The sequence below is a fragment of the Acomys minous genome (genome assembly GCF_964271855.1).
Source record: "Acomys minous genome assembly, chromosome: 8".
NCBI lineage: Eukaryota > Metazoa > Chordata > Mammalia > Rodentia > Muridae > Acomys > Acomys minous.
Window position 1 is genome coordinate 120,090,746 of NC_140489.1, and position 21,650 is coordinate 120,112,395.

Here is a 21,650-nt window from a genome sequence, read left to right on the forward strand (position 1 = left end):
AACCAGATGCAATGTACGCAGGGTTTTTTAGTGATCTTGCTCTGGAGCGAGGACTGTCCGTTCCCCAGAGGCTGAGGAAGGTGGGCGGCCTTGATTCCTTCTAATACAAGGTTTTATTTTTTTGTTTTTTTGAGACAAGGGTTTCTCTGTGTAGGCTTGGCTGTCCTAGACTTGCTTTGTAGATCACGCCGGCCTCGAACTCACAGTGATTTGCCTGCCTCTGCCTCCGGAGTGCTGGGATTAAAGGTGTGTGCCACCATGCCCGGCTTAATACAAGGTTTTTAAAGGCAGGATCCGCAAGCAGGACTTTCTCAGCCTTACACATAACTGGGTAAGGGGCATAGAGGAAGCTGGCTTTAACTGATAAGGTACAGGATAGAGGCGCTTTGAGTCATGCTGCAGGGGGACTCTAAATTTTTCATCTGCTGTAGCTGTTACACTGCGGGTCTCCCACACAATTGAGTAAGGGGAAGCTGGCCCTAATCTGATAAGGTGAGCCCTCATCTAGCTCCTAGGGAAGTTGACTTCCAGCTGATTAAGCATAGAGCAGGAAGCCAGGCGTGGTGGCGCACGCCTTTAATCCCCGCATTTGGGAGGCAGAGGCAGGGCAGATCACTGTGAGTTCGAGGCCAGCCTGATCTACAAAGTGAGCCTAGGACAGCCAAGGCTACACAGAGAAACCCTGTCTCTAAAAACCAAAAATAGGGCAGGGAGGGGCTTCTACTCAGGGAAGCTAGCCCTTGTCCAGTTCCCACAACAATAGTGGGCCAAACTACTCTTTGCCAAAAGGGGAGGCTCTCTGAACGTCTTTTTCTTCCTAATGTGGCCAATTGAATACATCTTTCTCTTTTATCCAGTTATTGCGGATGGGTGGGAAGAGTCTAACTTGTTAGGGTTGCTAGGGGCCGGGTTTAGGCGCTAAAGATTACTTTAACAATCTGTTTCTAAAACCCAAAAAATTTATGCACACCTGTGCCAAAGGACTGTGGACCTCAACTGTCTACTTCATAGATTATGAGGTGTAAACTAGTTGAGGCAATGATGAGTCAGGGATGTTTTGGGGCTAGGTGGTTTGAAATACAAACTAGCAAGGGTTTCGCAGCTGGCATTCACAAGTGCCACTCTGCACACCGCTCGGCGAAAACACCGTGCCAGTGAACCGGTAACAGTCAATTTCTCAGCTCTTTTCGGTCCAACCGCAGGACCGACCGCAGCGCAGGTGTTTCCGGGGCAGGCTCCATGCGGCCTCCCGAAGGGTGCGCCGAGCCGCTCCAGCGACCGCGCAACCCTAGACGACCGCGCTTGCCACTTCCGCCCCAGACCCGGGAACTTCCCAAGGGAGCCACCGCAAAATCAACTGCTTTCCGGCCCGAGCGCTTCTAGGCCGGCAGCCCAGGCTGGGGGCGGGGCCTGCTCCGCCCCGCCCACCGACGCCAGGGCACGTCGGAGGCGGGGCTCCGCCCACCGCGCAGGCTGAGACGCCTGTCGATTGGCCACCGGGCCACGGGTTGGACGCGCCTCCCCCCGACTTTCCCGCCAGCTGCGGCCGCGCGGCGGATGCGGTGCCTGTAGGTGCTCGGAGCGACTGAGCGGTCAGGCCCTACTCCCTTCATCATGTCGCGACAAAGCACCCTGTACAGCTTCTTCTCCAAGTCCCCGGTGGTCGGTGACACCAACAAGGCCGCGGCCGGGGCCTCACGCGAAGGCGCCGCCGCTGCCTCCGGAGCCTCCGCTTCCCGCGGCGGGGCCGCGGCCTGGAGCGAGGCTGATGAGCCCGAGTCCCGGCCCGCGGCGGTGTCCGCCCCGTCACCGGAGGCGAAGAATCTCAACGGAGAGTCGCGGAAGTCGGCTCCGCCGGCCGAACCCGCCAGGTAGCCGTCCGGGGGCTGAGGCGGCGCGCCGGGTGGCCGGAGGGAGGGGAGGCCGATTAGAGTCAGGCCGGCGGCGGGAGGAGGGGCGGCCTGCCCGGGACTTTCGCGGGAACATTCCCGCCTTGGCGGTAGAGTGGGTCGGGAGGCTCTGGCGCCAAGACGCCCTCCCCCTCATTGGCCGGGGCGGGGAGCTCCGCGGGCGGGGGTGTGTCCCTGGATGGCTGGGGCCGGAGGGGGCGGGGCGGGGGAGCGGAGCTCATCCGGGTAGCGAGCCTACTGGGGGAGACTCCAGGAAACTATAGCGTTGCAGGTGGAAGTTTGTTTTTCTGCTGAAAAGGTGTTCCGGTTTGGAAGGATGCGGTTTTTTTTTAATACACTAAGAGGGAAGGGTGCGGAAGGTTTTTCGGAGTTCGTGGATCTTCGAATTGTTGGCAGGAAAGTTTGCTGGGGAAGCCAGCCTGAGTTGTTCTCGCGCTTTCTGAATTGTCCTTTGTAAGGGGCAAGTAGAGACATTTTGAAAAGCTCGCTTTTACCGTTTTAAACACGTAATGTGATGGTGGCCGTTTAAGCCAGTGAGGACCTAATAGAGACTTAAAAAATAAAATAAAATTCAGATCAAATCGCTAGCTAAGGTTTCTTCGCAGCGATTTCTGATGATGCTCTGTGTTAAGGTGTCCTGCAGGAAATGTTGGGTGTTTCAAAATCTAACTACAGTTGTAGAGGCAGCGTGTGTGGTGGTGGTAGGGCGGGTTTTTGTGGTGCTGGGCTTATAGAGCCTAGGCCCTTACATGCTCTGTGCCTCTGAGCTTTCACGTCCAGCCCGCAATTGTATATTTAAATATCAGACAGGGCCACTTAAGTACTCTAGGGTTGGAGGTTATAACTGAGAGTGCTTGCTTGGTGTGTTCAAGGCCTGCTAGAGAATTATTAGTAGGCACTGCTTGTAGGGAAATAAAGCTAGCATGTGGTGAGAAATGCACTCACTTGGATGTGAGTTGATTTTGTGGTATCCAAAATAAAGGCATGCACTTCCTCTACTGTAAGGTACTTTATGTCTTTTAATGTATCCTGAGTAAAAACTAACCCAAAGACAGTTCAAGAGAGTGCAAGTAGAACACGTGGGTGAGTTTGTGTGCATTAAAGTCAGGAGAAGGTGTGGCTCAAGGTAGGCGGTTTTGTTTTTGTTTTTTGTTTTCAGTTCTGTAAACCAACTAACAGAGCAGAGTGGGGCTAGCCAAGTTTGAATGCGGTCTGGTTCAGGAAGAGACTCTGCAAACTGGATAGATGAAGGGTGGGGGCAGAGGACAACTTCCAGGAAAGGGGCCAGTCACTAGACTGATGGGTCCAAATGTCTCTTGGGGGTGTGGGATGGAAGTTTAAGACACTGAGAGCATGCAGGGCGCGGTGGCTCACGCCTTTAATCCCAGCACTCTGATCGCTGTGAGTTTGAGGCCAGCCTGGTCTACAAAGCAAGTCCAGAACAGCCAAGACTAACAGAGAGACCTTGTCTCAAGACAACAACAAAACAAACAAAAACCCCTGAGCATTATAATGCTTGCTGTTAAGATTTACTTTTGTGCTGAAATGTTAGTAGTTTGCTTGTTTACTGGTTCTTTTTCACTTAATGTGCAATGCAAATGGGCTATTCCATTCTGTGTTTCCCTTTTACTCAGCCCAGGGCAGCTATTTTGTCTTGAGACAGAAACTCATTGTGTAGCCCTGACTGTCCCAGAACTCCCTATATAGACTAGGCTGATTTTGTTTTTCGTTTGAGCAGTTGGTTTTGAAGACAGGGTTTTCCTGTGTAACAGCCCTGGCTGTCCTGGACTCACTTTGTAGACTGGTCTGGTTTCTACACAGGGGCCAGAACTCACAAGATCCACCTGCCTCTGTCTCCCTGGTCCTGGTACTAAAGGCATGTACCACCACACCCCACTTACCAGGCTGATTTTTAGTTTTAGTTTTTAGAGACAGTTTCTCTATATAGCCTTGGGTGTCCTGGACTCACTTTGTAGACCAGGCTGGCCTTGGTGTCTGCCTCTGCCTCCTGAGTCCTGGGATTAAAGGTGTGCACCACCACACCCAGCCAGGCTGATTGTGAACTTGAGATGAGGTCCAGTTGCCGTGCCTAGCTCAGGGTATCTTCCCCCCCCCCAGGTTTGTTTGTTTTTGTCAGGGTTTCTCTGTGTAGCCTTGGCTGTCCTTGAACTCACTCTGCAGACCAGGCTGGCCTGGAACTTACAGAGGTCCACGTGCCTCTGCCGTGCTGGGATTAAAGGCATGTACTGTCTGGACCTGCCAGACACTCAATGGGTGACCCTAGAAATGGAGGGGAAGGGGGCCAAGGGGGGCATGAGAAATGTAGACAAGACAGGTTTCTGATCAAGTCTCATTTATTGAAAATCCTCACAGCTTTTATGGGGTTACTGGGTTAGGGGTATGTGTGTAAGCGAGGTCGCTATGGATACCCAATTGTAAAATGCTCCAGCAGTTGCCTACTTTTACAGCTGTTCTAATCACAGAAAGGTGAAAAGTTCCAGAAAGAGGTAAGTTGTAAAAGGTCTGTTTACTCTCGGAGCTGCTGATCCTGGAACAGGGTGGCCTGGGGGCAGCTGGCCTTTATCTGATCTTACCAGTAGTTTTACTGGAAAAGGTAGTTTATAGCCAGAATGGGGCAGCTCTTACTATGAGCTCTGGTGTCTTAGAATGACACAATGTACCACCCCCCTTGGCTTCAGGGTATCTTTTAATGAACAGAAGTTAAAATAGTGTCAACTTTGTTTATCTTTTTTCCTCATTTCTCTTAAATTTTTAAAAAATTATCTTACTAAAATATATCATTTCCGGCTGGAGAGATAGCTCAGTGCTTTTCCAAAGGACTTGGGTTCAATTCCCAGCACCCACATGGCAACTCAGAACTATCTGTATCTCCAGTTCCAGGGGATATGATACCCTCACACAGAAAAATATGCAAGCAAATACCAGTGCATATAAAATAAATAAAATCAAACCCCAATGGACACTTGTAGGCAGGCACAGTTAATTTGCAGGTGTCAAAAAATCTTACCTCCAATCACAATTTCTAGATTATAACTTTTAATTTAAAACATTTAAAATTCATGCTTTATGTGTGTTTGGGTATGTGCACATAAGTGTAGGTGCCAGTGGAGGCCAGAGGCATTAGATACTCTGAAACTGGAGTTGACAGGTCGTTGTGACTGCCCAGTGTGGATGCTGTGAATAGCCATGTGCTCTAAACTGTGGAGCCATCTCCAGCTCCCTCTTTTTCCTTCTTTAGGCTAAAAAAATAAATAAAAACACAGAAAAGAATTGAAATCATTGTGGACTCTTGCATTTGCAGACCTCCTAACGTGTGCATGTTTTTGGTATATTTCTTGGTTTTTGACACAGGGTCACCATATGTAGAACAGGCTATCCTTGAACTTGGCTAACCTTCTCCATTAGCCTCCTGAGTGCTGCCTCTGCCTCCCAAGTGCTGGGATTAAAGGTGTGTGCCACCATGCCAGGCTTATCAGATTCTTTTAAAAAAGTAAGTGTCATTTCTCCTCCTCCTCCTCCTCCTCCTCCTCCTCCTCCTCCTCCTCCTCCTCCTCCTCCTTTCCCCCCTCTTCTCCCCCCCTTCATTTGAGACAAGGTTTTCTGTGTAACAGCTCTAGTTGTCTCGGACTACTTTGTAGACCAGGCTGGCCTTGAACTCACAGCGATCTGCCTGCCTCTGCCTTCCAGAATCCTGGGACTACAGGTGTGTGCCACTATGCCTGGCTGTGGTGTCTCTCCTGAGTGGATCATTCACTTGTTTATTATTTATACAGTGGTCTGCTTGCATGTATGCCTACATACCAGAAGAGGGCATCAGATGGTTGTGAGCCATCATGTGGCTGCCGGGACTGGAACGCAGAACCTCTGGAAAAGTAGTCAGTGCTCTTAACCTCTGAACCATCTCTCCAGCCCGATCATTTCACTTTTTAAAAACTTCTTGTTTGTTTTGAAACGAGGTTTCTCTGTGTAGCCTTGATTGTCCTGGACACTTTGTAGACCAGGCTGGCCTCAAACTCACAATCCGCTTACCTCTTCCTCCTTGAGTGCTGGATCATTTAATGTTTACATTATCTTGAGCATGGTGACACACGTACTTGGGCAGGTGGATCTCTGAGGTGGAGGCTCGTTTATCTAGGATAGCTAGTACTTCATATTGAGATTATCAAAAAAGTCAAGTTTGTGTTTGTGGTGGTTGTGTCGGCATGTATACCTGAGCACAGCAGGTGTGCCTGGTACCTCTGGAGGGTAGAAGGGTCACAGATGGTCATGAGCTGCTATGGGTGTTGAGATTTGAAGCTGGATCTTCTGGAAGAATATTAGAAAACTTGTGTAATGGATGACAATCTTGAGCCTCTGATTCCACTCTTCTGGATATTAGGGTTTCAAGTGTTTGTCATGGTGCTTGATGTGTGTGCATCCTTCTGCCTACCTACCTACCTACCTATTTGGAATTTTTGAGACAGGGTTTCTCTTTGTAGCCCTGGCTGTCCTGGAATTAGCTCTGTAGACCAGGCTGGCCTTGAACTCACAGAAACCCACCTGCCTCTGGCTTCCCAGTGTTGAGATTAAAGTTGTATATCAGTGCCTGGCAATTTATTTAAAAATTAAAAAGTAGAGTGGGGCGTGGTGGCACATACCTTTAATCCCAGCAGTAGGGAGGCAGCGACTGGCAGATCTCTGCAAGTTCTAGGTGAGCCTGGTCTACAAGGTGAGGCCAGGACTACAAAAGAAACCCTGTTAAAACAAACAAACAAACAAAAGTAATGGAGTCCAGTATTCCAGCATTCAGTGTTGGCATCAGGAAGAGCCAGGGTCTGTTACTGAGAGAGGGCATAGGATCATTTTGGGTCACTTATTTCCCCCTTTCCTTCTGTTTGGTTATTAAGGACACAATTCAGGAACAAGTAAATACAGAGACATGTGTTTTGCTTACATATATGCATATGTACCCACGGGTATACCAGTGCCTGAGGGAGGCTGGAGGAGGGCCTCAGAGCCTCTGGGACTAGAGTTTCAGACATTGTTAGCTTCCACGTGGGTGCAGGGAATCGGGCCTGGCTCCTGTGGAAGATCTGCCAGTGCACTTAACTTCCGAGTCCTTTCTCTAGCCTCATTATTTCTGTATTTTAAAAAATTACCTGTTAGAGTGTGTTGGTGTGTATGCATGCCATAGTGGGTTGTGGAAGTCAGAGGACAACTCAGGGAGGTTGGTTCTTCCACTGACTGTCCTTGAGATAGAACTCAGGCCATCAAAGCTTGGTGGCAAGTGAGTCGGAGCCATCTCCTAGGCCCTATTGTGACTCTTTTTTGTTTTTGTTTGTTTGTTTGTTTTGTTTTTGAGATAGGGTTTCTATGTGTAGCCCTGGATGTCCTAGAACTCATTTTGTAGGCCACCATCTCTGGCTCCCAAGCACTGGGATTAAAAACATGTACCACCATACCTGGATGTCTTGACTCTTCTTATAAAAGAAATTACACTATTTATGTGGGGCATGGGAGATCAGTATGGCTGTGTAAATGGCACAGGGTGTTCAGGACAGCTTGTGAGAGGCACCTTTACTTTAACTTCCTTCTTTTGTTCTTTTTTTTCTTGATCAAGTCTCTATGTGGCCCAGGCTGGCCTTGAACTCACAGATGTACCTCTGTCTCCTAAGTGCTGGAATTGAAGGTGTGCACCATCAGCATATAGAGGGACTAGCGAGATTGCGTGTTAAAGTGCTTGCCTTGCAGATATGAGGAAGCCACCTACCTAAAAAATAAGCTGGATGTGTCAGTAGATATCCTTGTCATGGTGCAGTCAGATCCCCGGGACTGTGAGGCTAGCCAGCAAGCCAGCAGGCCTAACCCATTTGGCAAGCTCTAGGCCAGGGAGCGATTCTGTCTCAAGACAAAGACGGCTGGTCACTATATCCTTGTTCATGTATAACTTGCACACCTGCACTCACACACAAAGCTAAGTTTTAGTATTGTTAGAAAAATCTGAGACTGGCAAGATGGCTCATCAGGTAAAGTGGCTGCTGTCGAATTTGATAACCTGATTTTGAACCCTGAGACCTATATGGTAGATTTGTCCTCTGCTTTTATATGCATACCATACCTCTTATGTATGTGTACACACACACACACACACACACACACACACACACACACACACACACACACACACACACACACACACCCTGACACTTGGATGTCTGTTTATTGTTCCAATTTTGGAAAATGCACAGTTATAAATACCAGCTAGGTTTAACCTTATTGGCATCTTTCTCCCCTACTGCAGAAAAAACCCAAAACAAAACAAAAACTGTCTTGGACATTCTCCACAGTAGAGTGGAGAGTGGGATATGACTTTCTCACATACTCTGGTGCCTCACATTTGACCATGTCACCTGGAGAGGGAGACCTGGTGGCACTCAGAGGAAGGACAGCAGGTTACCAAGAAGAGACTTGATACCCTATGAGCATATACAGGGGGAGGTAATCCCCCTCAGGAACAGTCATAGGGGAGGGGAATAAGGGTAAAATGGGAGGGAGGGAAGAATGGGAGGATACAAGGGATGGGATAACCATGGAGATGTAACAAGAATAAATTAATAAAAAAAACTGTCTTGGCTGATACACAAATTAAACCCTGAAAATTGTGCTCCACATGGGGAAATACATCTATTGAAATTTAATAGTAGAAATAAAGGAGTGTGGCTTAGAAAGTTTGTGTCCTCTTCTCCCTTAAAGATTTAGAAACTTATGTGGTGGTACACACCTTTAATCCCAGCCTTGAGGGACAGAGGCAGGCAGCTCTCCTATTTATGCCATCTATGTGTCCTGAATGGGTTCTAGGACAGCCAGGACTACACAGAGAACCCCTTTCTCTAAAAAACAAAGCAAAAATGGATTTAGAGAACTTAGAACTCTCTTTCCAGATGTGATATAGGCTTTGTGGTTAAGTGACTAACTTGCCTAAGTGAACAGAAGGCCTGATATGATTGAAGGTCAGCCTCTACTTGACCCTTGACCCGGTCTGTTAGAGTTGAGGGCTAGGCCTATGCCTGAGGCCCTGATGTATGGGGAAGGAACTTAAAGTTCCTTGTCTAAAACCAGATACATGCTTGGGGAGCCTGTAATGCCTGGGCACAGAGCTTTGGGGGAAGCTTCAGGACCCTGGGCACACCCTACCTGTTATCCCCATCTCAGATGCCTAGGGCTCTGGTGTTCAGTCTCAAAGCAAAGTGGGTGCACTTAAGATAAGCTGTATTCCCTTTGTACAACATTGCTAGATTAGATTCCTGATGACTTTGTCCCATTTTTCCCCTTCCAAACTATATATTAGATCGTTTGTGCAGTACCTCCTGACCCCATTTTTTTTATCCCCCCCCCCCCATTACCACAGGGTTTCTCTGTGTAGCCTTGATTGTCCTGGACTCCCTTTGTAGACCAGGCTGGCCTCAAACTCACAGTGATCTGCCTGCCTCTGCCTCTGCTGGGATTAAAGGTGTGTGTGCACCACCACAGCCTGGCTATCTTTATTTTTTTTAATTCCCCTGGTTTTTCTTCTCAGGAATGTGTCACTGAAGAAAGACTTGTCAGCCCAGCCCAACCCAGGTCAGGTTAGGAAAAAATGATCTGGCTGTTAAATTGTGCAGGCACACCTTCTTAATGCTGACCTTTGTAGTGGGCCTGAGGTGATCACCATAAACTTGTACGGGTCACTGTAGACAGAAGTTGAGAGCTGGTCCTTAGGAAGATAAGGAGACAGTGACTGATGACACTCATGGTCTCTTACCATTGTAGTCTAAAAGTGTGGTCATTCCCCCCTTTGAGTACCCATGGCAGGCAAGTGCTGTACCATTGGAACTATGACCCCAAGCCAGTGTGTGCTTGCGCTAGAGACAGGTCTTGCAGTGTGGTCCAGGATGGCCTTAGAGTCACTGAATTCAGCCAGGTGGTGATGGCACACACCTTTAGTCCCAGAAATACCAGCCCTACTTGGGAGGCAGAGCAAGTGGATCTCTGAATTCAAGGCCAGCTTGGTCTACAGAGTGAGTTCCAGGATAGCCAAGGCTACACAGAGAAACCCTGTCAAAACAAAAACAAAATAAAACAAATCATTGAGTTCCTCCTCCTGCTTTTGTGCTGGGGTCACAGGCGTGTGTTATCATGCTGGATGCTGACACTATAGTGCTTTGTGAGTAGGTCCAAGTCTGAGTCAACTGAAAACTCCAGAAATGTCTAAAGTACTCTTGGTACAGTAATGTGCTTACTTTAGTATTTTAAGGTGCTGGGGAAACTTCTGAGTGGGCTAGAGAGTATTGCTCTTGTTGTTTAATGTACTTGGGCAGGAGTGGTTTGGCCTTCCTATCATGGATGGGGGCTGCTGTACAGTCTGTTGGTTGTGAGTTCTTCTTATTTTCTCTGTCTCTTCCTTTCCTTGGAGACAACCCACAAGAGCCAAATCAAGTTTCTGAAGAATGAACCTTTGGGGCAAAATTCCATAGGCATGTGTATATATAGGCAACTGTTTCTCAAGCGTTAGACACTTGTTGACAAAACTAAGGGGAGACAGCTTTTGAAATGCCGAGAGAACATAGAGCTTAGCGGGAACAATTCCAGGCTAAACTTAGTGAATTATTAAATATTATAATTAGCAAGATAATAATCCTCATGACTTCGGGTCTTGTGGATTACTTCTTTCTGATACGCACTGAGTTACAGTATAGGTATGATTGTGAGTCTGTTTTGTGACTGACAGGATACTGTCTGAATTTGCCATGATTGTAAGACTGAGAAACAGTTCTTCATCAAATACCAGTTTATTGTTTGTCTTAATTGTTAAGTAAGCATTGTATTAGCTTGCTTATGTTATAAAAATTCCTTGAGCCTCCGAAGGAGTGTTAAAACTTGTCTGTGGGGAATTGCCTTTGAAGTAAGGTAGCCAAATAGTAACCAAAGTATTTCTTTCTTTTTGCAACAGTTCTTGTGACTTCTCACCAGGTGATTTGGTTTGGGCTAAGATGGAAGGTTACCCCTGGTGGCCTTGTCTGGTTTATAACCATCCTTTTGAGGGAACATTCATCCGGAAGAAAGGGAAATCAGCTCGTGTTCATGTGCAGTTTTTTGATGACAGTCCAACAAGGGGCTGGGTTAACAAAAGGATGTTAAAGCCATATACAGGTAAGAGGTGATGGTAGGGGCTGCTGATTCTTCATTATACTGTGAAAGTGTGTGTGTGTGTGTGTGTGTGTGTGTGTGTGTGTGTGTGTGTGTGTGCGCGCGCGCGCGCGCACAAGCGAGTTTCCTTAGCATATTGCAGGAATAGCAGTTGTAAGATTTCTGACATGATAAAGAGACAGGATGCAGCTGGTATTAGCTACCCTGTTTCGTATGGAACTTTGATTTTTGTCCTTTGAGTTATAGCAACTAAGCCCTTCAAAGAAAATTTGTCTCTTGATTGAGAGTTAGCTAAATAAACTGTGAAAATGAGACATGAGAAGTGTAACAGTTACGTTAGCTCTGTTCTGAAGGGACTGTGTGGATAGTGTAAGCAGGACAAGTAGCGTGAGTCAGAGACAGTCTCTGTGACAGATGAGAATACTCTGGTACTTTAGCTCTGTTTTGGTTTTTTGAGACAGCGTTTCTCTGTAGCCTCAGCTGTCCTGGAACTAACTCACTTTGTGGACCACGCTGGCCTTGAACTCCTCAATCCCCCTTCCTCTGCCTCCCGAGTGCCTGTGCCACCACTGCCCAGCTGACTGTCAGTTCTCTTTTAGCTGGAATTACAGTCCTGATAGCAGGTTAGGCCCCAACCACAACTCTTCCTTAAAAAAAGAAAAGAAGAAAAGAAATAATGCATGTTTTAATACATTATCCAAGAGAAGGGAGGGGAGAGGGAGGGGTCTCTTGTTCACATGCTGCCTTATGTAAGTGCTTATGGGGAGTGTGGGGTGTGGGGTGTAATAAAGCTACACTGGTCACATTGGGAAGCCACCTTCCAATTGATAATGCCTGTTGCAGGCTGTAGCTTTTGCTCTTTAGAGAAATGGTAAGTTGTACCTTCGGTTTGTCTTAGATGTTCCACAAAAGTGTCAGTTCCACTGAGGAAGTTTAGTAGTCCTGTTACTGTGTATGTACAGAAAGAAGGCGATACAGTACTTTGGGCCTGTTCAGTTTAGACATTTGGCTTCCTTGTCCAGACATGGTTAGATTGGGGCAGAAGAACAGATCAGAGACACTTGCATTTCTAGTTAATGTCTCTTAGGAAAGGTGCCCGCCCCCCTGTCCCCCTAGTGGTGGCGCACACCTGTAATCCCAGCACTCTGGAGGCAGAGGCAGGTGTATCGTGTGAGATCAAGGCCAACCTGGTCTACAAAGCAAGTCCAGGACAGCCAAGGCTATACAGAGAAACCCTGTCCAAAAGGAAAAAAAGAAAATGATTAAAAACAAGTATTAGGGATTGAACCCAAGGCCATATACGTGATAGGTATAATTTTAAAAGTAAAAGGAAGAGTTTTATTTTAAATCAGGGGGCTTTGAATGTTGCATTTTGGTGTTATTCAGAGGGGAAATATTTGTAATGGTAGGCCCTGTTAACGAAGCTCTGGTTTGGTTTTGTTTTCTGAGCTAGGGTTTCATGTAGCCCAGGGCAGGCTCCGTCTCCTTGTAGTTGAGTATGCTTTGAGCTTCTGACTCTTTCTCTGTCTCCCAAGTGTTCCCATCCCTGCTGTACAGTGTGGGGGCTGAAGCCCAGGGCCGTGTACACTCAGCAAGCATGCTCACAAGTTGAGTTACAGTCTCAGCCTGGTTGGTTGGTTGATTATTTATTTATTTAAATAAATAAATCTGGTGTATCTTTCAGACAAATTTAGAAAGAGTCCCTAAACCACACTTGTATCTGCTTTACTTTGAGGCTTTTTATATCTTGGCCCATGAGTCCGAGACATTACAAGAGAGACTAAAGTAAATGGTCTTGGGTGACTAAACAGGGCAAATTCAAACAAGTAAAATTGGTGATTACTCCCAGCACTGGGAGGCAGAGGCAGGCAGATCTCTTGAGTTTGGGACCAGCCTGGTCCTCAGACTGAGTCCAGGGCATCCAGAGATATCTTGGGGGGAAATTGGTGATTCCAGTTTCATTGCTAGCTTTTCCCCTGAAAAATTCTTTCTATAAGCCTTTTGTCTATGTATATGAAAAAGTGGGACATTAAAAATTATTTATAACTGATTGTAACTTCTTGTTCATGTTGTACATTGGCGAACTACCCAGCCACCATGTTCTTAATTATAAGTATGTTTCTAGGTTCAAAGTCAAAGGAAGCCCAAAAGGGAGGTCATTTCTACAGCTCAAAGTCTGAAATACACAGAGCAATGCAACGTGCAGATGAAGCCTTAAATAAAGACAAGGTTAAGAGGCTTGAGTTGGCAGTGTGTGATGAGCCTTCAGAGCCTGAAGAGGAGGACGAGACAGAGGTCAGGCATTCAGTTCTCTTAAAGGGCGGGAAATGTGTATGTGATAAAAGATAATAAAAAACTCTGTGTAGGGAGGATATCTATCTCCTAAGTGTTGGATGTACAGGTGTATGTCAGCATTCCTGGCTTAGGAATTGCTGAGCATCAAACCCAGGGCGTTGTCCATGTCAGTCAGCTGAGCCACACCTCTGCCCATAGCACTCTAGTAGTCTTTATGCCTCAGCTGCCCACGTGCTGCGGTTCAAGGGCCAAGCATTTCTGGGTTATAATTTCTGGGTTTGACAGACTTGGTGTCAGAGGTTGAATTTAGGGCTGTTTTCCTTTTTCTTTTCTTTTTGGTTTGTTTTTCAAGACAGGGTTTCTCTGTGTAGCCTTGGCTGTCCTGGACTTCTTTTGTAGAGCAGGTTGGCCTCGAACTCACAGTGACCTGCCTGCCTCTGCCTCCCGAGTGCTGTGGGATTACAGATGTGATCTGCTTGCTGCCTGCCCCACTGTTTTCTTTTCACAAAAACCTTTCTTTGTCTGGCAGGTACACCAGGTTTATGTATCAGATAAGAGTGAAGAGGATGATCAAAATGCCAGTGAAGAAGCACAGCCTGAGATGCAGAGGGCTAGGCGAAGCAGCCGGCAGATAAAAAAGCGCAGGGTCATCTCAGATTCTGAGAGTGACATTGGTGGCTCTGATGTGGAATTCAAGCCAGACACTAAGCAAGAAGGAAGCAGTGATGAAGTGAGCAGTGGAGCAGGAGACAGTGATAGTGAAGGCCTGGGCGCCTTTGCCAAAGGCGCTCCCAAACGGAAGAGAGCGATGGCTGCTCACGCTGCACTTAAAAGGAAAAGTTCAAAGAAGGAAACAGCCACAGCCAAACGAACAACTCGTATTTTGTCAGAAACCAAGAGTACCTTGAGTGCATTCTCAGCCCCTCAGAGTTCTGAATCCCAAACCCATGTCAGTGGAGGAGGTGATGACAATAGTGGGCCCACTACTTGGTATCATGAAACATTAGAATGGCTTAAGCCAGAAAAGAGAAGAGATGAGCACAGGAGACGGCCTGATCACCCTGATTTTAATCCCTCCACCCTGTACGTGCCTGAAGATTTCCTTAATTCTTGTACTCCAGGGATGAGAAAGTGGTGGCAGATCAAGTCTCAGAACTTTGACCTTGTCATCTTTTATAAGGTGGGGAAGTTTTATGAATTGTATCATATGGATGCTATCATTGGAGTAAATGAGCTGGGGCTGATATTCATGAAGGGCAACTGGGCCCATTCTGGTTTTCCAGAAATTGCATTTGGCCGGTTTTCAGACTCCTTGGTGCAGAAGGGCTATAAAGTAGCACGAGTGGAACAGACTGAGACTCCAGAAATGATGGAGGCACGATGCCGAAAGATGGCACACGTATCTAAGTTTGACAGAGTGGTGAGAAGAGAAATTTGTAGGATCATTACCAAGGGCACACAGACCTATGGTGTGCTGGATGGTGACCCTTCTGAAAACTACAGTAGGTATCTTCTTAGCCTCAAAGAGAAAGAGGAAGACTCTTCTGGTCACACTCGGGTATATGGTGTGTGCTTTGTTGACACTTCACTGGGCAAGTTTTTCATGGGCCAGTTTTCAGATGACCGCCATTGTTCCAGATTTAGGACTCTAGTGGCACACTATCCTCCCGTACAGATTTTGTTTGAGAAAGGAAATCTCTCAACAGAAACCAAAACAGTTCTGAAGAGCTCATTGTCTTCTTGTCTTCAGGAAGGTCTGATACCAGGCTCCCAGTTTTGGGATGCCACTAAGACTTTAAGAACACTCCTCGAAGGAGGGTATTTTGCTGGAAAGCTCAATGAAGACAGTGGTGTAGTGCTGCCCCAGGTGCTCAAAGGTATGACCTCGGAGTCAGATTCTCTTGGGCTAACCCCAGGGGAGGAGAGTGAGTTGGCTCTCTCGGCTCTAGGTGCTTGTGTCTTTTACCTCAAAAAATGCCTGATTGATCAGGAGCTTCTGTCGATGGCTAATTTTGAAGAATATTTTCCTTTGGATTCTGACATGATCAGTACAGTAAGACCTGGTGCTGTCTTTACTAAAGCCAATCAGCGAATGGTGCTAGATGCAGTGACGTTAAACAACCTGGAGATTTTCCTGAATGGGACAAATGGTTCTACTGAAGGGACTCTGATAGAGAGACTGGATACCTGCCATACCCCCTTTGGCAAGCGGCTCCTCAAACAGTGGCTGTGTGCCCCGCTCTGTAGCCCTTCTGCCATCAGTGATCGTTTGGATGCTGTAGAAGACCTGATGGCTGTGCCTGACAAAATCACTGAAGTTGCAGACCTCCTAAAGAAGCTCCCTGATCTTGAGAGGCTGCTGAGCAAGATTCATAATGTTGGGTCTCCCCTCAAGAGCCAGAACCACCCAGATAGCAGGGCTATCATGTATGAAGAAACCACATATAGTAAAAAAAAGATCATCGATTTTCTGTCTGCTCTAGAAGGATTCAAAGTAATATGTAAAATTATAGAGCTTATGGAGGATGTCGCCGGTGATTTTAAGTCTAAAGCCCTTAAGCAGGTTGTTACTCTACAGACTAAAAGTCCTGAGGGCCGATTTCCTGATCTGACCTCAGAGCTGAATCGATGGGATACAGCCTTTGACCATGAGAGGGCTCGAAGGACTGGACTCATTACTCCAAAAGCCGGCTTTGACTCAGACTATGACCAAGCACTTGCTGACATAAGAGAGAACGAGCAGAGCCTCTTGGAGTACTTAGAGAAACAGCGCAGTCGGATTGGCTGTAGGACCATAGTCTACTGGGGAATTGGTAGGAACCGTTACCAGTTGGAGATTCCAGAGAATTTTGCTACCCGTAATCTACCTGAAGAATATGAGTTGAAATCTACTAAAAAGGGCTGTAAACGATACTGGACCAAAACAATTGAGAAGAAATTGTCAGATCTTATAAATGCTGAAGAACGAAGGGACATGTCTCTGAAGGACTGCATGCGGCGGCTGTTCTATAACTTTGATAAAAATTACAAGGACTGGCAGTCTGCTGTAGAGTGCATTGCAGTGTTAGGTAAGGCTTTAACAACCCTGTTCCCCAGGCTTTGATTGATACAAGTTTGTGTCCTAGCTAAATATCTCTAAACCTAAGCATGTTTAACATGGGCATGTGTGTTGACATGTATGCAAGCATGCTTGTTTTGCATCAAACTGACTACAAACGACTTAAGTAGTTGAAACTTGGATTTTAGCTATTAATAGCGTCATGACATAATTTTTCCTTCAGTGTTGGACTAGTTGAAGTGTACTGAGCGAAGATTTATTTATTTGATCATTATTATTTGGGGGGGGGGGGTTCGAGACAGGGTTTCTGTGTAGCCTTGGCTGTCCTGGCTGGCCTCGAACTCACAGTGATCTGCCTGACCCTGCCTCCCGAGTGCTGGGATTAAAGGTGTTGGGTACCACGCCCGGCCAGAGGGAAGATTTATTTTCAAGTTTCTTTTTATTGGCACTAGTTCTGTTTATTGGCACTAGTCATTTTCTGTTTTGTTTGAGTCCAAGCTGACCTCAAGTGCTAGGGCTACTTAGGTGAGTGGCCACTGATCCCCAGCTTTTGCCATGCTGGGGATCAAAGCTAGAGCTCTGCATGCTGGGCACACACTGCCACTGAGCCATTTTCTTGAGCTCAAATTGTTTTTGTAATTGAGGATTTCTAAAAATACAGAGATAAGAGTATGAGCTTGGCTTTTTTCTTTGTGGTTCTTTTTGTATTTCTTTGAATCAAATTTGCATGGAAATAATTTTGGAAGGAGGGGACTAGGGATGAATCTAGGCTTTATATGAGCTATGACTCTAGTCCTATATTGTCTTTACCTTGGTTAGTGTACTTTACAATCAAATTATAAGTATCAGGGCTAGTGTGTTCTGAGCCATTTGGGCATCAGTTTTTCAAAATATGGAAGCCAAAATTTGCCCTAGGTCTCTCCCCACCTTATTTTTGCTGGTGTGGGGGATTGAACTTAGTGCTTTAAGCAAGTGCCCTTACCACCAAGCTGTAGCTCTGACTACACTGAGAGCTGTAACAAACTCTCATCTGAACACAATTATCAAATGGATTAGGGCAGTAAATCCTTCCTCAGCACATGGATTCTAAATTGGTCCATTCATCTGCCTTCCCATGTAAAATTCTATCACCTCCGACACACATAGGAACACATGTAAGTCGCCATCTCCTCCCCCCCCCCCCCCCCCATATGAGAACTACTTTGAGGAACTGTTACAGTGAAGACATGGAAACCACCTAGACCAGTAATGTGTTTTCAGTGACAGCATTTTGTTATTCTGGGACAGGATCTTACAGTGTGGCCTTGGTTGGCTTAAGAGTTCAGAGTGATGCTTGCCTTGGCTTTTTCCAAGTGCTGGGATTAAAGGTGTGCACTACTATACCTGGCACTGACAGCATTTAGGGTAAAATAGAACACAAAAGATTTTTTTAAAGGTATCATGCTACTCAGTAAAGGCAGTGTGTTCTATTGTGTGTGTTGGGGAGGGGGGCTTGGGCATACAACAGTTCCTGTGCAGGTGTCGATCTTCAGGATTGAGTTTGGGTCATTTGGCCTGCCTAAACCATTATGCTATTTTTTTTAAAGGACATTTGAAGCTGGCACATGTAGTTTACCCAACAAGAAATTAACAAAATGAAGAAGCCTTACTTTTATCTTCTCTTAACAGATGTCTTACTGTGCCTGGCTACTTACAGTCAAGGAGGAGATGGTCCTATGTGTCGCCCAGTAATTCTGCTACCAGGAGAAAACACACACCCTTTCTTAGAGCTTAAAGGGTCACGACATCCCTGCATTACAAAGACTTTTTTCGGAGATGATTTTATTCCTAATGATATTCTAATAGGCTGTGAGGAAGAAGCAGAGGAAAATGGCAAAGCCTATTGTGTGCTTGTTACTGGACCAAATATGGGGGGGAAATCTACACTCATAAGACAGGTAATTTATCCTTCATGTTCTATTAGTTAGAAAATAATTATATAAGACCAGGGGCAACAACTATATAATCCAGTCCATTTTCTAGGTAGCACAGAGTCACCTAAGGGAAGCAAAGGGAAAATCCTGGTATAATTAAAGTAGTTTTGTTTCATCCACCAGATGATGGTTCAGAACACGTGATTAGCATGTGTGAGGCCCTGGCTTTGAATTATGTCCAACAAAGGAGGGAGGGGAGGCTTTGGTTGATGAGGGTTCATGACTGTAGAGAGTATATAAAGTAACACTGACTTACTTTGGTGCTAGGAATTGAACCCAGGGCCTCATTTAAAAAAAAAAAAAAAGATTTATTTCTGCATGAATACCTGCATGCTAGAAGTGGGCATCAGATCCCAGTTATAGATGTTTGAGCCACCATGTGGTTGCTGGGGATCGATCGAACTCAGGACCTCTGGAAGAGTACTCTTTACTGCAGAGGTACATACCTCCAGCCACATTGTCCTCCTGCTAAAAGTAAAGACTGATTTGTGCTCCCTTATATATGTGGTCCTTATGTATGGCCTCTAGTTAATACTGGAACAGCGGTTAGAGAAAACAAAGCACCCGTTTTGACATACCAACTACAGAGCTAAAATTTGCTCTTAAATTTTCAAAAGGCTGTGGAAGAACAGTCCAGTTCCTGCAGATACTTTAGTTTTTGCTAACAGAATTGGCTGTGTTGTATATTTTTTTATCCTAAAAAAATCAGAAGTGGAAGAATGTGACAAGTATAGGGGTTATCCCAAGACAAGTTTGCTGGATCCAGGATTGGTTCTAGGCATTAGTAGTTTTAAGGAGCTTCCTGTTGGTCCTGCCCTTTAGATAGAATTGGGACTAGTAAAGTGAAAGGCCAGAGGCTTTGTTTGGTTGCTGGGCTTTACTTATGTGGAATACCAGATTCCTATGTAAGGACTCTTGAGTCCAATGTGTGTTGTGTATAGGCTCTTTTAATACCAATCATAATCCCTTTCCTCCCACCTTCACAGGCTGGTCTATTAGCTGTAATGGCCCAGATGGGTTGTTATGTGCCTGCTGAAATGTGTAGGCTCACACCAGTTGATAGAGTGTTTACTAGACTTGGTGCCTCAGATAGAATAATGTCAGGTGAGTTGTTCTTTTTCCTCCACACCTAAGGCTTTTACAATTCAGTCGGCAGGGATAGATGTCTGCCTCTTATTTTAAACTTGGTGTTAAGTAAAACTCAAACTTCTGAAAAATATCACAACATACAAATTTACCTCTTGCTTGTCATAGTCAAACAAACTGCTGTTAACACAGTTCTAATTCCCTTTTTAGGTGAAAGTACATTTTTTGTTGAGTTGAGCGAAACTGCTAGCATACTCAGGCACGCAACCGCACATTCTTTGGTGCTTGTGGATGAATTAGGTAAGACACAGTCTCTGAATGCCACGATCGCAAGGCTGTGAAGAGAATGCCGTTGGGATGGAAGACCCATTTCCATAGATTGCATGTTCCCTCTCTGGCCTGTATGCTAGGCTGCATGGTGTGCTGCTGAGGTGCATTCTCTAGCTCCCTGCTCCCTCTACAGGCTCATCAGTGCAGAGCACATGCATTGCTGTTCCATAGGGCAGGAGTTGAGGCCCAGCACCACAGCAGGCAGCTCACAATGGCCCATTTATTCCAATTCTGGGGTTATCTGGCTTCTTTGAACACCTCTATGCACATAAAAAACTAAAATAGTTTTGCTTGCATGTGTATCTGCACTATGAGGATCTTCCCTTTTTTCTCCTGAGACAGGGTTTTCTTACATTCTTGGCTGTCCTGGACTTTGGAGAACAGGTTGGCTCCGAATTCACTGAGATCTGCCTACCTCTATCTCATTGGTGTGCACCCTTCTTTTCTTTGGTTGTCTCCCTGGCTGTCCTCAGACTCAAAGATCTGCCTGCCTCTGCCTCCCAGTGCTGCTGAGCATCTCCCCACCCCCACCTCTGAGAGCTTTAGCTTTTCTTTTTTTTTTAACCTCTGTTGGTTTTGTAGCATTACTGAGTTTCTGATGGAGCACCCGTTGCTGTGGAGGGTAGGTGCTCCCTCTTGCAACTGTGCCTAGAGTGAACTCACGCATTCACTATCTGGGGAGCCCCTGGCACGTGACAGCTCTTAATGAACTGTACATTTCACTTTCACAGGAAGAGGTACTGCAACTTTTGATGGGACAGCGATAGCAAATGCAGTTGTGAAAGAACTTGCTGAAACCATAAAGTGTCGAACACTGTTTTCTACACACTATCATTCCTTAGTAGAAGACTATTCTAAAAATGTTTGTGTGCGCCTAGGACATATGGTATGTGGAGTCAATTGGGCATTTTTATATTGGCAGCAACTAAGTAGAACTGTGCTTAAAAACTATTTCTCTTTCCTTAAGGCATGCATGGTAGAAAATGAATGTGATGATCCCAGCCAGGAGACGATTACCTTCCTCTATAAATTCATTAAGGGAGCTTGTCCTAAGAGCTATGGCTTTAATGCAGCAAGGCTTGCTAACCTCCCAGAGGAGGTTATTCAAAAGGGACACAGAAAAGCAAGAGAATTTGAGAAGATGAATCAGTCACTAAGACTATTTCGGTAATTATATCTGGATAAAGAGTATAAATTTCTCTATAGTTGACTTTTTAAATAGAGCTGGAAGGTTGACAAAGTGAAGTAACCTATTTTTTTTTTCTTTTCTTTTTAAAGGGAAGTTTGTCTGGCTAGTGAAAGGTCAACTATAGACACTGAAGCTGTCCATAGGTTGCTGACTTTGATTAACGAACTGTAGACTACATTGGAAACTGAGTTGACTTTTGACAAAGGTGGTAAATTCAGACAACATTATGATCTAATAAACTTTATTTTTTAAAAATGACCATTTTTTCCATTTTCTTTCTAGGAAATTAAACCCTTTTAATTCTTATCTACCTTCTACATAATGGTTATTGAGTACTCCACAATATATTAAGTCTAGATGTTATGGTACATGCATACACTTTCAGGCTGTTTATACCCACTGTCACCAATACACATAAATGGGGGAGGGAGCTATGAAACTGTATAGGGCCGTATATATACTGGTCTCAGCTTAATGTAGGAAATTGCTTTAATTTCCAGCTGTTTTGTCTAAACTGTTCAAATAAAAACTATGAACAGAGTTCAAATACAGGACTGTTTTGAAGAGACTTTCTAAAGTGTACTTTAAAACATAGTAGTTTTTACCTTTCACAAAACTGAGAT

General features: G+C 45.6%; 1 protein-coding gene across 1 annotated transcript; it reads left to right on the forward strand.

Annotated features, from left to right (window-relative positions):
* Positions 1-1,503: 1,503 nt before the first annotated feature.
* Positions 1,504-21,285, forward strand: MSH6 (mutS homolog 6). The gene is made up of 10 exons (XM_084791909.1): positions 1,504-1,871; positions 10,900-11,099; positions 13,222-13,391; positions 13,921-16,459; positions 18,118-18,386; positions 19,409-19,526; positions 19,719-19,808; positions 20,570-20,724; positions 20,806-21,005; positions 21,117-21,285. Exons 1-10 carry the CDS (start codon positions 1,615-1,617, stop codon positions 21,196-21,198), a joined length of 4,080 nt encoding a protein of 1,359 aa, XP_084648035.1. The 5' UTR covers positions 1,504-1,614; the 3' UTR covers positions 21,199-21,285.
* The last annotated feature ends 365 nt before the right edge of the window (positions 21,286-21,650 follow it).

Excerpts from the sequence above, each read along its gene's own strand:
- MSH6 (XM_084791909.1), top strand. The coding sequence starts at position 1,615 with ATGTCGCGACAAAGCACCCTGTACAGCTTCTTCTCCAAGTCCCCGGTG. Across the intron at positions 16,460-18,117 it reads AGAGTGCATTGCAGTGTTAG|ATGTCTTACTGTGCCTGGCT; the intron begins GTAAGGCTTTAA and ends TTCTCTTAACAG. Across the intron at positions 20,725-20,805 it reads GTGTGCGCCTAGGACATATG|GCATGCATGGTAGAAAATGA; the intron begins GTATGTGGAGTC and ends TCTTTCCTTAAG.